This window comes from Equus przewalskii, chromosome X (assembly GCF_037783145.1).
Source record: "Equus przewalskii isolate Varuska chromosome X, EquPr2, whole genome shotgun sequence".
Classification (NCBI taxonomy): Eukaryota; Metazoa; Chordata; class Mammalia; order Perissodactyla; family Equidae; genus Equus; species Equus przewalskii.
In genome coordinates, this window is record NC_091863.1 from 87,138,882 (window position 1) to 87,154,444 (window position 15,563).

The 15,563-nt window shown below is 41.2% G+C and overlaps 1 protein-coding gene across 9 annotated transcripts in view; it reads right to left on the minus strand.

The window, feature by feature from the left end:
• The window catches only part of COL4A6 (collagen type IV alpha 6 chain), a 256,608-nt gene that overhangs the window by 67,470 nt on the left and 173,575 nt on the right, over positions 1–15,563 (minus strand). Inside the window, exon 4 of one of the 9 annotated variants that reach the window (XM_070603822.1) lies at positions 4,247–4,384. The exons of the other annotated variants lie outside the window; for them this stretch is intronic. Coding sequence (XP_070459923.1) covers positions 4,247–4,249 — 3 coding nt within the window. The 5' untranslated portion in view covers positions 4,250–4,384. The remainder of the gene's footprint in view (positions 1–4,246; positions 4,385–15,563) is intronic. 9 annotated transcript variants of the gene reach the window in all.

The following is a 15,563-nucleotide window of genomic DNA, read 5'->3' on the forward strand; positions in this document are numbered from 1 at the left end:
TGGGTTATTGCCACCATTTGAGTGAGTGAATGAATGTAAAACACCTGGCAGATAGCATGAACGTATCAGTTCCCTTTCCTCTTCAGGTATGATTTATGGTAAAAGAATGGAGAAGTTACGATTGGGTACTTAATGTTCCTTCTCTTATATTTAAGTGGGAGATACACGGATATCATTAAGAAACTCTCTTTGGGGCAGAGATGTGTGCCCGGGAATGAATGAGCATGTATGCTAGCACCCCACATCTGTGAGAGTATTTCCCCTCTTACTTAGTGCTGGTGTCCTGGCTCTCTTTGGCACTTGGCTCTTCAGTGTCTGCTCATTATCCTAAAGGAACCTCATCTACATGCTAATAACTCCCCAATTTGAACTTCCAGCCCAGATTTCTCTTCTCAGTGTACCAGATCCTTATAGCCAATGGCTTACCAGACTTTTCCACCTGGATATTCTAACCCAAACTGCACAAGACCAAAGCTTAACTCATCTTCTCCCTAATCCCATACTCTAAACCAGCTCTTTCCTCATGAGTTAATGGAACTAACTGAGTAAATGGCAGTCCATCCACAAAGTTGATCAAGCCAGAAATGAAAACCTCTCTCTTCCCCTCATTGTCCACATGCAATCCACCAACAAGGACTGTCAATTCTACCTCCAAAATATAACTCAAATCTGTCCATTTCTCTCTATCCCCATGGTCTTAGTTCAGGTCTTCCTCATTTCTCCCCTAGAGTGTTACTATAGCCTCCCAGTTTGTCTGCCATCTTCCAATATTGCTTTACTCTCTCTTAGCATCCTGCCCCAGGGCCTTTATACATGTCACTGCTCTCCTAGCTAGCTCCTATTTATCATTTAGACTCCAATAAAGATATCAGCTCCTCTAAGGAGCCTTCCCTGATTATCCCCACCCCACAGTATGGGCTAGGTTGCCTGTTTATGTCTATACCCTGCAACAGACTGAGCTCCTTGAGGACAAGGCCTGTGTCTTACTCCCCACTGAATCATCTGTGCTAAGTACAGTGTCTAGTACACAATGGGTGCTCAGTAAATGTTTGCTGAATGAATGAAGAAGTGAATGAATGAATATATGCACTGAGAAGCCCGTGCTGAGGTACAGCAATATCTTCTTTTGAAGTCTAGATAGCTGCAGTAGAGTGCAATCAAGAACCATCTGATCACAGAACCACAGAAAAGAGAGCTACACAAGACTTAGGAAATCATCCAGTTTAGGATGGAGAAGCTGAAGCCCAGAAAGGGAAAGGGACATACCGAGGTTCATACGGTATCAACTCTAGACATATCACAAGAGGAAGGGAGTGGATGTGGCAGCAAGACGAGAGACACAGATCCCAGTGAGGAGGCTGTGACCTCCTGAAGATAAATAACAGTGACCTGGACTAGGTTCATGGCAGTGGAGACAGGGAGAAGACAGATTTGAGAGATAATTTCAGAGAGTAAAAATGCTAAGACTTGGTGCTAGATTGGAATTGGTGGGTAAGATGGAGGGGAGTACAAAGGGTGACTCCCAGGTTTCTTGACTGGGCAACTGAGTGGATCTCTTCATTGACATGTCCTGTTGGAACAAACAGACACAACCATCCATAGAGCCCTACACTCCACTCGCCTAGTAACAGCACTAATGGGCAGCCTTGTCTGCAGAAGTAAATAAGGGAGAAAGAACATCAATAGGTGAAGAATAGGTCTAGAGTATGGCAGACAAATATCAAACACATACAGATCCATTTTGTGGCCCAGGAAGCCCTGGTTCAGCTTGATAATATTAGCACCATCTACAATTTTCCACCAAGGGCAGTGACCCTGCCTGTCTACCCCCAAAAATGTGATTGGTGTCTAGAAAAGAGAGAAGCCCGCAAATTCTGTGTCTGCCACAGCTAAGAAGCAGTATCAGAGGCTCACCTTCAACACCCAAATGAAAACACGTCTATTTTCTAGTTCTTAAGCTATAATCAGTGTTTGAAACAGCCGGCCCAGGCATGAAGACATGCGTCTACATGTTTTGTTTGCAAACACACACACACACACACACACACACACACACCCACCCATTACATTGGCTGTTGTCAGCATGTTAAAATTTTGGAAAGACACCTCCCAGAGCGATAGTTAACTCTTGCTAGGCAACACTCTGCATCCCTCCTTTCTGCCTGTTTACTCACATTTCTCTTCTAAAATGTAATATTGACTTTTTTTTTTACCAAGCACTTACTAAGTGCCATCTCCTTTAATCCATCTCCAATAGCCCTAAGAAGCAAGTAAGCCTCACGTTACAGATGAGGAAACTGAAATACACAGAAGGTAAAGAATTTGCATAAGGTCACACATCAAGCAATTGGTGAAGCTAATTTTGGCCATACCGAAGCCTCTGCTTCTTCTACCAAGCTACACAGCCTCTGTGTTGAATAATGCTCTGAATGCAGAAACCCAAACCCACATGAAGAGCAGCAGTAAGAGCTACTCTGGGCAGAAAATATTGTTATTTTCATTGATACCAGAACACTTTATCTCAATTTGCCCAATCTTTTCACTGGAAGAGGTACTATTTAATAGAAACTCACTTAATGAAATTAACAAATTGTCATAAAAGGCACTCAAGGAATGGCACTCCCTAGAACTTAAAAAGATGGGAGATTTCTTCTTGTTTAATCATCACCCCCTCCGATTCCTCCTCCTCCCCCTCCTCCTCCTCCCCTCCCCCTCCTTCTTCCTCCTCTTCTTCTACTTCGTCTTCTTCTTCCTTGAGTGTTCCACAATTAAAGTGGCCTCTTTAATTTGCCTGTGGGCAATAGACAGTTTACTAGGCTCTTGTAGACAAATTCTGATATGCTATGAGTCCCTAATGCTAGCATATTAAGTTAGGGGCAAAAAAGGGAATATAGGCACAGTATACTAATTTGATGATCATTGTGCTGAGAAGAAATTGGAGAATTTTGTCTTTAAACATGTTATATTTTCCCTTGCCCTTGGGGAATGCCAATAATTGTTAAAATAGGATGAAGCAGAGATGTCTGCTAGCTAGAGGCAAATAAGTTGACGAAGATTTTTTAGTTCTCCCTTTTCTCTATGACATGTCCATAAAACTACATCAGAAACCAGAACAAACTTTCTTTTTGTGATAATATTAGAATTTGGAAGTGTAAGAAGCAAAATCAAATGAAATTGTAAATATGACCAATATTTGGCCGCAAAAATAAAAACAGAACAACCAAACACTTCTGTAACCATTGCAAATAGGTGAATGAGCCCCTATAGGCCTTCAAGTGGGCACCAGTCTATACAAAGAGCCCCAGCATACCACGAAGTGTGTACCGAGTTTCCAGACTGCATGAAAAAGTAAATACAGCTCCACTTGTGACGAATTTTACCTAAAACTAACATACGAGTTGGAAAAACTTGAAATACTTTATTTGCTATAATTTTTTTTCCTTCTTAGGATCTAGAAGGGCTACTTGTGTGTAATTTGATGGCACAGGCCTCTTAAGAAAGGCTTCTGATAAACTAGGGTTGATGTTGCCTTTGCCTCTCAGAAGATTCTCCTGTGTAAAGCAGAATTACAAGACTTAGGTTCTATTCCCTGCTCTCACTTTCTAACTGTATGATCTTGAGAAAGCCAATGAACCTCTAGGCCTTTGTTTTCTCATCAGCGAAATGGGGATATTACTTGCTTTACCTATTTGCTGGGTTGCTTTGAGCATCAGTTGAGACAATGCATGTAAAAAGGGGCTAAGGGTTCATTCCATTGACAAAGCTTTACTTTTAGGGGAAAACTCTAATAATCAAACTCCTAATTTTCAAAAAAAACCACCTAGTTTGCTGGGCACATAAGGCAGTAAGCCCTTAAATGAAAAAAGGTTCATGAGGAGGAGGTTTCAGTAGAAAACATTTAAATGAAATGAAGAGCAGAATTTACAGCTGTGAAAGGTAGGGGCAAAGTGACTGTCTAGCACAGGATTCTCATTATAGTTTAAAAATGATTGGACCTACACTATTATCCTATTATTGTAGTTTTAAAAAAGTGGTTTATTTTAAAATGCATGGTTTAATTACAACCCGAAGACAATCTTTTTCTTTCAGTTTTTCTAGCAAAACATAGCCATGGTTTTATAATAAAAATCAAAGGGAAACAGAACTTGCCAGAAATTCACTTTACAGCAATTTTTGCAGTATTTTATCCATTCCATTAGATAAGGGATACTTGCGGCATTTTTCTCTGACATAATAAACTACCCACCATTCATATACTGTGTAAGCTTTGGTCCAGTACTGAGCTGGTATGAGCTGATTCCTTCTGGATCAATGTTGGAGTCTCTGGTGAGAAGCCATCAAGTTTTGGGAGTGGGAGGTAATAGGAAGTACCCAACTACTGCTCCTTAAACAGAAGAAAAAGAAGGGTAGCATCGAGGAAATTTCCTGCTAGGAGCTCCTTGCCAAAGAACTCAGGGAGCTCTGGAAGGGGAGGGGAGCACAGGGAATGGAGAGGAACAACTTACTCACATAGTCTCAGTGCTGTTCTCGTGCAAACCCACACCCCTGTGTTCATTTAGAACCAGAGGAGTATTCATATCCACACCCATGCAGATAAAGAGATACACATTCCAACCAAAATGCATATGCCCACAGGCACAGAAGTCTGCTAAAATGGTAGGGCCCGCTGGTACTCTGGCATAACCCACCATACACCTCTCAGCCGGCAATGGATTTGAATTCAAAAAGATGGGATGACTTACAGCTCCCCCTGCCAGCTGTATGTAGTAGTCTCTATAGACAAGTAAAGCCATTTCACAGACACAGGCAGGCCAAAAAGGAGATGAGAAGGGGGTCTGGAGGGCGAGGGCTCCACATTTCTGATACGTTTTCCTTTTACATGACGGACAATTGGAAGCTAAGATGAAATGAAGCTCTGTGTGCAACAGGAAAGATGGGCTGTAGCAGCGGTTGCAGCTGTGGTACAGATGAAAAGTAGAAGCTCCAGAGCCATCGGTCACATCAGGAATAAGAGCTACAAGCTCGCATTGGAGAAGTGCTTCAGATTTCGAAGTGTTTGCACATCCATGACTCCATTTAATGCTCATAATAGCCCTATCATCAGTGTGCTAGAGACTGTAATTGAGGCCCAGAGGTTAACTAACTTGTCCATGGCCACACAGCTTATGAGTAGCAGAGCCATACCTTCTTATTCCCAGTCTAATGCTCTTTCCGCTACTCCTTTTATAAAGTGACAGGTCAATTCCAGGTCAAAAATTCCCACTAGAAGGTCATGTAACTCCACCAAAAACCCTGGTTCTGGACATTATTAAATCCTCTTGGTTCTTCCCTTCATCCTTCTTGCTGCCCAGTGACACCCTTACTAACCAATTAAGTAGATGCACAAAGGACAAAGAACTCAAGTCAATCTACTTGGTCCCCTAGCAAATCATCAATTCAGTAAACATTTATTGAGTGCCTACTATGTGCCAGCCATGGTACTACATGTTGGGAACACAGAGGGGAATGTAACATGGGCCCTGCCCATGAGCTCTCAGTCCAAGTCAGAAAGATGGGTTATGTATGCACATGAGTATACCATAACGCAGGGGAAGGCAGGAGGGATATGATTCTGAATGCAAGGACTGTCGATAGGTTTGTCTTAGTGAGAGGAGGACTTTTTATCCTCCAGACTAGAAGGTGGAGGGGCATGTGTAAAGAAAAAGACCCAGGACAAGTTCTGGTAAGTAAGAGAGAAGTGGAGATAGACCATTTCAAATTGACCTCAATTTCCTCAATAAATGTAGGAAGTGAGGTCACAGATAGGGAGTGAAGGTTAGTTGAGGTTGAGGATGACTGGAAAGTGCTGGGAGGAGACGCTATGGAGGACATGGCAGGAAGTCAATTGTTAGAAAAGTGTGAAGGGCTGCCAAGCAGCCCTAAGCTCTGCTGACACTAGAGAAGATGTTTTTGTGGGGGAGGTTTTCTTAAACAATACTTGGCAGCCCAGGAACAGGAGCAGACAAAGCAGGTGGTGGGGTTTTCCAGGGTTGGGTGCTGGCAGCTACATCAGAAGTCCTGAGGGTGAGAATGGGGGTGAGGGAGAGGGATAGGTCCAAAAGGAGGCCCATTGTCGACATAACTGATCTTGGGGTCCAGGCTAGAGAGTGAGCCAGAGGGGAGCTAGCAATCCCTGATAAACAACTGATTTACTAGAAAATTTGGCCTTATTCAAAGTGAGAAGTCTGAACTACTTATAGATATGAATTATGTACAGCATTTAGTACTTGAGTCAATGCTGTCAAGACAAATCTGGAGCCAGAGAGAGCAACCTGGGGATCCACATGTGGAGAAAATCCACCAGACTCTTAGCAAAGTCATGCCACATCTACCCTATACTGAAGACCTTGTAGCTTGATCTAGTATCCAACTCAAAGGGAGATGGTTTAGGCTGATGCAGAGATAATGGTGCCAACTCCCAGGTCAGAGTCAATGGCATGTGTAGGGAGGAAAGCAGACAGCTCACATGTTTACAGCTCACTGAAGACTCACATTTTATCAGAGCTCTTGGTCCTCTGTACATTCCCCACTTTCACAGTGTCATTTACATTTTTGTTATATCTCACTCTGCCCAACTGTTCCTTTAGAGATAGTAGCAATGAAAGCACTTAAAACAATTATCTGGTCCCCAGAGAAAGCAGAGCTAGGGATAAATCAGGAAACTATTTTGAGAGGAATCCAGGTGGGAAATCGGGGAGGGAGGAAGTGGCAGCTGGAAAAGGAAGCAAAACGAGCCAAACCCTAGGATGAGGGGGAGAAAAAAGAGATGAACAGGGAGCTGGGCAACCAGGGGCCTGGCTTGTGGAGGTTAACTGGGCAGGAGGGCACATGCTCCCCTTATCTCTTCATCCATCACCACTTTTTTCATTCTCTGGTTTTATGAGGATTTTAAAAGCTTCTAGATCTGGTGCTGGCAATCTTTCAGAAGAAAGTTAACAGAAAATTCTGTAGAGATAAAGTCCCCAGTGAAACCCGCTATAGCCAAGAGTAGGGATAATTTTCCCCTAAAGCTGAGTGGTAAACAAACCTTCAAGTACTTTCCCTTTCAAGTCTTTGAGTCTTCAGGTCCTTTGGCCTGAGAAGCTAGCAGCTAATCGCTTCTCTTGACTTGTTGACTGACGAAGGAGCTTTCTTTGCTAGTCCAGGTTCAACCAGTCTCTGGAACCCAGGAAAAGAAAAAAAGGGAGGGGGTGTAATGGAGGGGGGGGGAAGCTCTAGTAAGTCCACCTGGGAGAGGGAAGAGCTCCCAAAGGCAAAGCAAAGGAGCACGATTAGGGGAAAGGTGTGGATCAAGGTACAGCAAGGTTAGCTTTCAATGAGCACTGCCAGGTCGGCTGCTCCAGGGCTCAGAGGAATGTTCCTATCCCCTTGGGAACCTACTCTGGGAACCCTCTCTTCCTCTCCCTTATATCTTCTGGACTGGTTGCTTTCCCTTGGTCTTCAAAACATGCTCTGGTCTGCCTGATACTAAAAAACAAAACAAGCAAAATCTTCCCCCTCACCCCATGACCACCCCATCTCTCACCACTGTTCCAGAACAAACTTCTTGATAGACTAGACAACACTCCCTGCCTCCACTTCCTCTTCTACCACTCTCCCCAACTCCTGGCAATCTGGGGCTACCAACTCCTCCTGCTTGAAAGCACTCTCTGGGAAAGTAACCAGTGACCTCTCCTAAATTCTAATCCCATAGACCTTCTTGGCAGCTTTTGTTATTGCTGAACCCTCTTTTCCCTTCTGAAACCCTCTCCTTGGCTTTCACTACACTGTACTATGGGCTCTTCGGTCTTTTATCACCTTGCAGTCCTCTTCACTGGCCCCTTCCATTCTGCCCAAAGGCTCTTGCCTCTCTCTTGGTGAGTTCATCCACATCCTACACCTTCTACTACCTCCTCTATAAAGATGAGACACCACTCTAATCTGTTTCTCAGGTCATGTCGATTTCTTAAATCCATGTCCACAACACTCTTATTGGTCCCCAAGGGGACCAATAACCAAAGCCTAGCTCAGTCCCTCATTAGCTTTCACCTGGATAATGACAACAGCCTCTGGAGTTCTCTCCGTGCCCAAACGTTGCTGCAATCTATCTAACATTCTGGACAGTAATCTTCCTAGATCTGATCCTATAGTTCCTCTGCTCAAAAACTGTAAATCACTCCCTATTACTTTCAAAATAAAACTCATACTCCTTAACTAGGCATTGAAAGACCTTCCCCATTCAGCTCCCACCTGTCTTTGTAGGCTTATTTTCTACTAAGCAGTCTACCTTCCCCAGACCCCAGTGTAATATCTCCTTGCTGAAACTTAAATCTATCCTATACTCTCTCACCACCCGGCTTCCAACCAAGTGGTTTCCTGCCAAAAATAGAACCCTCTCTCTCTTCTAGAACTCTCTACCAAGGTTCTATCGTTCAGAGCTCAGCTCAAATCTGACCTCTCCCCAAAAGATTTCTCAGACTTCACTGGTTGGAGTTATTATCTCCCTTCTGATAACAATTTTAAAAATATTTTGTTTGGAATCCATCTGTAGAGAGCTGAGTTAATCCCACCCCTCAGTTCATGGCAAAATATCATCATTAGTCCATATAAGGCCTTTCTTTTTATTTTGTCCTTTTATTTCATCCAAATCTCCACTCTCATTCTTGTCCCTTCATGTGAACCTTTTCTAATATATTTGATGGAAGTCCAAGAAATATATGCTGGTTGGTGTGTGTCTATTTAAATATAGATCTCATTCTAGTTCTTATTTTTTCACGAGAATGTTTTCAAAATCTATATTGGTATTTGCACAACTACTTTATTGCTTCTAACCCTTGTTAGTATACATAGTATGCAGTCACCACACTTTACATGTATATTCCCCCACTGATGGACACGTAGTTTGCCTCCAATCCCTTGCACAAATGATTCTGTAATAAATATCATTATTAGCATCCCATTTTAGAACTATGGTGAGGTTCCCCAGGATACATAGTCAGGAGTGAGGCTGCTGGGTTGTAAACATATACATGCTTACTATCAATAAGTGCCATCATACTGCTCTCCAAAAAGCTATACCAGTTTACACTCCCATCAGCAACACATGAGGATTCCTTTCTCCCCACATGCTCAGAAACACTTGGTGCTATCTGACTTTTTGATTTTTATCAATTGGATGCATATAACTTGGTATCTCACTATTATTTTAATTTGTATTTCTCCGAATATGAGTGAGATCTATCATCTCTTCATATGCTTGTTAGCCAATCCAGTTTTCCCTTCTGTGAGTGTCCATTCTGTGAATATGTTTTCTTCTTTTTTTCTATTGTGTTTTCTGCCTTTTTATGGTTAATTTACCAGAGTTCCTTGGACATTCTAGATATCAATGCTTTGTCAGTTTTCAACATTGCAAATATCTTCTCTTAACCTATCATTTGTCTGTTAACTTTGCGGTGTCCCTCATTGAATTGAAAGTCTTAAGTTTGATGTAGTCAAATTCATAAATTTTTTTAGCTTATGTTTTGTACTTTGGGGTCTTATTTATGAAGTCCTATCCCATTTCAAATTATAAAGATATTTTCCTTCATTTATAGTTTCCCCTTTCACATTTAGGCTTTTAGTCTACATGGAAGTCACCTTTGTATGTGATATGGAGTAGTAATCCAGCTTTATTTTTCTGCATAGAGCAGTGCTTCTCCATCATTTCATGTCATGGCACAGAGAGAATATGGAAGTATGTGCTCAGCATAATGTGGTAAACTGATGGGGCTGCTCATGGCCAGAGGTGGAGGCCACCAGCTTAGGAGCTGTGGCCACTTTAGGCCCTGCCTGGACATCCTAAAGGTCAAGGAGAGCAATAGTTCTACACCCTTAGAATCCATTTGTGGCAATCAGTGTGACACACTGATTGGGAAGCTCTGTCCTGTTGATTCACTCTTTCCAGTACCAAACAATCCATCCTTCCCTTGCTGTGAGATTGCATTGATATTATTATCATCTGTTTCTGAGCCCTATATTCTATTCCTTTGGTTTATTTGCCTTTTACTGTGCCAGTGCTACAGTTTATTATTGTTATCATTATTATGTCTTTGCAGCATGTCTCAAACTGTAGAAGGGCAAGTCTCTCATCTGTTCTTTTTCAAAATTGACTTTGATATTCACAGACACTTATTCTTCTATATACATTTTAGAATATGTTTTTCAAGTTCCTTAAAATGGTGGTATTTTGATTCGAACGGCATTGAATTGATAGACATGGGAAAAACTGACATCTTTACAATGATATGTCATCCCGTCCATCAGTATGGTGTATCCCACCATTTATTCAGGTCTTTTATGTTTGTTAGTAGAATTTAAAAATTTTACCTGTAAAATGCCCAATGTACTCATGGTTAGGTGAATTACTAACAAAAAAGATACATTACAGATTTTCTTTTTTATTGTTGTTACTGTGAATGGTGATTTCACATACAGAACTTTGTACCCCTATTATTATATTCAGAATGAGCATTGAACTAGAATTCTATGTGTAAGGCCCATTTCCCTAATTGGGCTTGGAGCATGTAAAGACAGGTCTTTGGTTCATCTTTCTTTCCACTACTGTGCTTTGGCATAGTAGGTGCTCACTTAATATTGATTGACCTGCATTGAGGGGACTGTGAAGTACTTCAGAATGCTTTGGAAATTACCCCCCATGTAATTGTCTGACAAAAGTGCCATGTGATTCTCATTTAAAAATAAACAGCCATGTTACTTCAAATTAGATACTGGAGGAAAGAGAGGGAAACAGGAAAAACAGATTACTAACTAATGTAAAGTTTTGACTTTCGAACCATGTTAATGTTTTATATACCCCCAAATTAAATTAAATTATGAAAGATAGAGGAGGAAGGACCTCTGAAATTGAATAGAAACAAAAACAAATGGAGTTAATTGTGGTAGGTGATAACCAGGAGGGAACATATGGGAGACTTTTGGAGTGATGATAATGTTCTAAATTTTGATCTAGTTGTTGATTACATGGCTGTGTTAACTGTAAAAATTCTTTGTGTTGTACACGTATTATTTGGGCACATTCGATATATAATATATAATTTAAAAGTTTTAAAAAATAAAAAATGAGACGTTGTAGGTGGTTCACAAGCAATATAAATGTATATAAAATACTTAATACAGTGTCTGCACATAACAATAACATCTAGCATTTACTGTATATCACTCCTGTGCTAAGCACCTTGTAACGATGGTCTCATTTAATGCTCAGAAAAGTCTTATGATGGAGGTACTATTATCATCCACATTTTATATATAAGAAAAATGAGGCAAAAAGAGGTTAAATTACTACTCATAGTCATACAGTTGGAAAGTGGGAGAAGCACTATTCACACTCAGGCTTCTGTACTCTTAACCACTATGCCGAACTGACATTCAGGAAATAGTACTATTATGATTCACTGTGAGATATAGATATAGATATAGACATAGATATATCTCAAGCAGGCACTATATATTATATATATTTCACAGTAAGTATATATATATATATATATACATACACACATATATACATATGTATGTTTTTTATAGCTTAGAACCCTGAAACAAAAGCACCTTCTGACCACGTCCGTTTCAGCTACAACATCCTGGTGAGGGGTGCTCTGTTGCACCTTAGCTGCCATCATTTCTAAGGGGCTCAACCTGGAAGCTCTGGAGAAGAAGAGTTCTAGCTCTTGTTGTCTTCTGTCAGATTGTTCTACCGCTCCTTCCTACCTCCTTTTCAAAACGATGGGTCACAATAGAATCATTTTTTCTTTTTTTAATAAACTTTTTATTTTGGAATAATCTTAGATTTATAGAAAAGTTGCAAAGATAGCAGAGAGTTCCCATATACTCCACACCCCCATCACCTGGTTTCCCCTAATGTTAACATCTTACATAACTATTGTACATTTATCAAAACTAAGACATCAGCATTGGTATGATACTATTAACAAAACTCCATACTTCATTGAGATTTCATCAGTTTTTATACCAATGCCTTTATTTGTGCTGGGATCCAAACCAGGATACATCATCACATTTAGTAAAATGTATTAACTTTTTAAAATCATGGTAAAAATGCGTAACATAAAATTGACCATATTAATCAATTTTAAGTGTACATTTCTGTGGAATTAAGTATATTTACATTGTTGTGCAGCCATCACAACCATTCACCTCCAGAACTTTTCATCTTCCCCACGTGAAACTAGTAAAATGCATTTTTACAACAACAAAAAAACCCTGAAGTCCAGAGTAGCTGGAGCCAACAAGAAACACTGACCCCTTTGCAATTAACAACTACATTGTAACAAGACCAGACAAAGAGGTTTGTTTATATGGAAACCATGGAAACAGCTAAGTATGAGCAGTACATATAGGAAACATCTAGACTGGGTTACTGATAAACTCTCTTAATAAACAAAAACTTTGGCAATGTAAAGCTAAGCAATCCCCATTTGAGTGAAATCCATAGCCTGAACAAGAAGCTGCAAATGGTTTTGAGAAGCTAATTCTCTGAAACCAATCCAAAAGCAAATGAATCACCAAGAAGAAATAGGGGACTGTATCCTTGTTTTTAGAAGACCTAAAACCAGTCACTTCACTAACTGCCTGGGAGTTACCCAACAATGTGCATGGCACCTGAGTAAGTGATCAGAATCCCCCCCACCCCCAGCACACCACCTCATGTATTCTGTATCATCAAGCATTGTCAGAAGACTGCACAGTCAAGCATCTGGTATTGGAGATCATCTTATAGTATGTAAAGACCTCACATAGCAATTGCTGCAAGTATTTGACTACATAAGAAAGGAGGAAGATTCTACAGAGTAGAAACATGTTAGATGCTCTCAATCAGCACTTCTCAAACTGTAACATGCATATGAATCACCTTGGATCCTATTAAAACATAGGTACTGATTTGGTAGGTCAGGGGTGAGACCCAAGATTCTGCAGCTATCATAAGCTCTCAGGTGATGAGGATGCTGCTGATCTGTAGGCTGCAGTTTGAACATCAAGGCTCTAAATTAGTAATTCTCAACTTGGCTGCATACTGGAATCACCTGAGGAGCTTTAAAAACTACTGATATTTAGGTCTCTTTCCCAGAGAGTCTGATTTAATGAATTGGTTTAGGGTATCCAATGGACTGGACTGTGTTCCCCCAAAAGTCACAAGTTGAAGCCTTCACCCCCACCATATGTCTGTATTGGAGAAAGGATCTTTAAAGAGGTGATTAAGGTTAAATGAGGTCATAAGGGTGGAGCCCTGATCAGTAAGAACTGGTGGCCTTCTAAGAAGAGGAGGAGATACCAGAGTTCTTTCTCCACCATGTGACTACACAGCAAGAAGGCAGCCATCTACAAGCCAGGAAGAGCGCTCTCACCAGAACCTGACCACGCTGGCATTCTGAGCTTGGACTTCCAGCCTCCAGAACTGTAAGAAAATAAGTTTCTGTCATTTAAGCCACCTAGTCTATATTTTGTTATGATAGCCCAAGCTAAGACAGGGTGTGGCCTGGGCATTGGGATTTTAGAAAGCTCCCCAGGTGATTCTAACGTGCAGCCATGGCTGAGAACCTCTGCTCTAAATAGTAGTTGAAGTGAATGTAACATCAAAGTTACATCACTCTTGCACCTATGTGAACACAAAAGCTATGGCATATACTTGGAGAAACATCACCCCACATCACCAATTCATTACAGGATAGACATGAGCCACTCTCCAGCTTAAACACCTTAGTCATATTCATCAAAGACATGAGTGCTCTACCTGAAAGTTGGGGCAGCTTATGTGATATTTAATGAAATGACAGCTGTCATATTTTCTCTTTTAGTCCTCTTCAGGAGAAAAGCTGTAGACAATGTTACGATTTGTATTTCCTGTTTGGGGACTTAACCAAGACCTACAATCCTCTTATCTGAGTGGGCATATGGGAAGTCCTGTGAAGAATGAGCTCTTCGGATAAGTTCATCAACATTTTTTGCTTCCTTCACAAGAGAATGAAAGGAGAACTATCACACACTCTTGCCCTGATTACACCAAGCAAGGCTGCACTGTGTTATTTAGTGTTCACTTTTAAGCAAAATTCTCCAAGTTAGAGTGCTTGGGATCAACATTGAGTTTGGTCAGAAAAGAATAGATATAATTTAAAAGACTTTTGCAGAAAAATCAAAGGATTGTGGGAGATGAATCAAAGTCTTTTTGTTGGTCATCTACTACGCATTGGTGGCCACCAATCATAAAAACAGGCAACCGTGAACTCAGTTTTCTTAGGCTCTGCTTCTCTTTGGGCTGACCAGTAATGTCACAATTCCCCAAGTCCCAGGCCCAGGGCACCTGGACACACATACTTAAGCACTTACCTGCTGAATGGCACGGCTGTTGACCAACTAATCTAACGGCAGCCCCTAATCATGGAACTTCCACTGCATTGTTATGAGTGTTAAATGAGAATCTTTAGTGGGAAAGTGCTTTCAAAAAGGATTCAGTACTAGGTGAATATGATCACAGCATGGCGATTAGGTCGTGAGAATGTTTGATCATGCTGAAATGGTTGGGATGAGTAAACTGTAGGCTAGTTCAACTGTCCTAACCACCACCCCTTTCCCACATGCAGATAATCAAGAAATAATAATGAAAGTTCCTAATGGCTTCCCTGGGTTCGCCCTTTTGCTAGTTAGCTCCAGGCACTCATCCAAAAAATAGTCAGCTTGGATGGTCACAGAGCTGGGTTTGACCCACAGCAAAGAGATGTCTGTTTTCAAACACCATTCAGGTATTCCTCGGCCACATTAGCAGAGAATAAAAAGACATTCTTGGGGGATCAGTCATGTGCTACAAAACACAGGCCCTTCACAAATTCTCTCCCAACCAACAATTTGGCAGAAGAAGGGTTTCCTTCTTTAACTGTCAGAGAAGTTTTCTGGGGGTAAAATCACTGAGGAAAACATTCCATCAGTACATGTGAGAAGACAATAAAGAAACTTGCAAACTTTTCCAGCTAGCTTAAAAGAAGTAGACTATTTTAACAGAAGTGTGCATGTGTGCATGCACACACATGAACAGGTCAGTCCACTAACAGTCCAAATGCCTTGGTCCAAGAAGCCTCCTTTACCTGTCTGCATTTTGATGCTCCCTACCTTCAGACTCTTCCAACAGAAGGCTCACTGCTCTGAGAGGTTTACTTGTCATTAATTAGCTCAATTAAATGGTGCACTGAGCAGAGGGAACCCCATGTTATTGTAAGCATTCACAGCAGTACCACTGAAGGAACTCCTGGCCCAGTGGATAAGACTGAAAAGCTGTATATGCCCCAACCTTCTCCCACCCACCCCCCAAAATATGTGGCTTGTTGGCCATTGTCTTCCGCCTTGAGCAAAGCAAAAGCTCCAGACCACTGAGCTCAGTGTGAAAGTGATCAACTGGCCTAGCCGCACTGAGAGGACAGAGGGTTGCCTATGAAATAGGCTTTTGTGGTCATCTGTACATGAGCCACGTTAAAAGA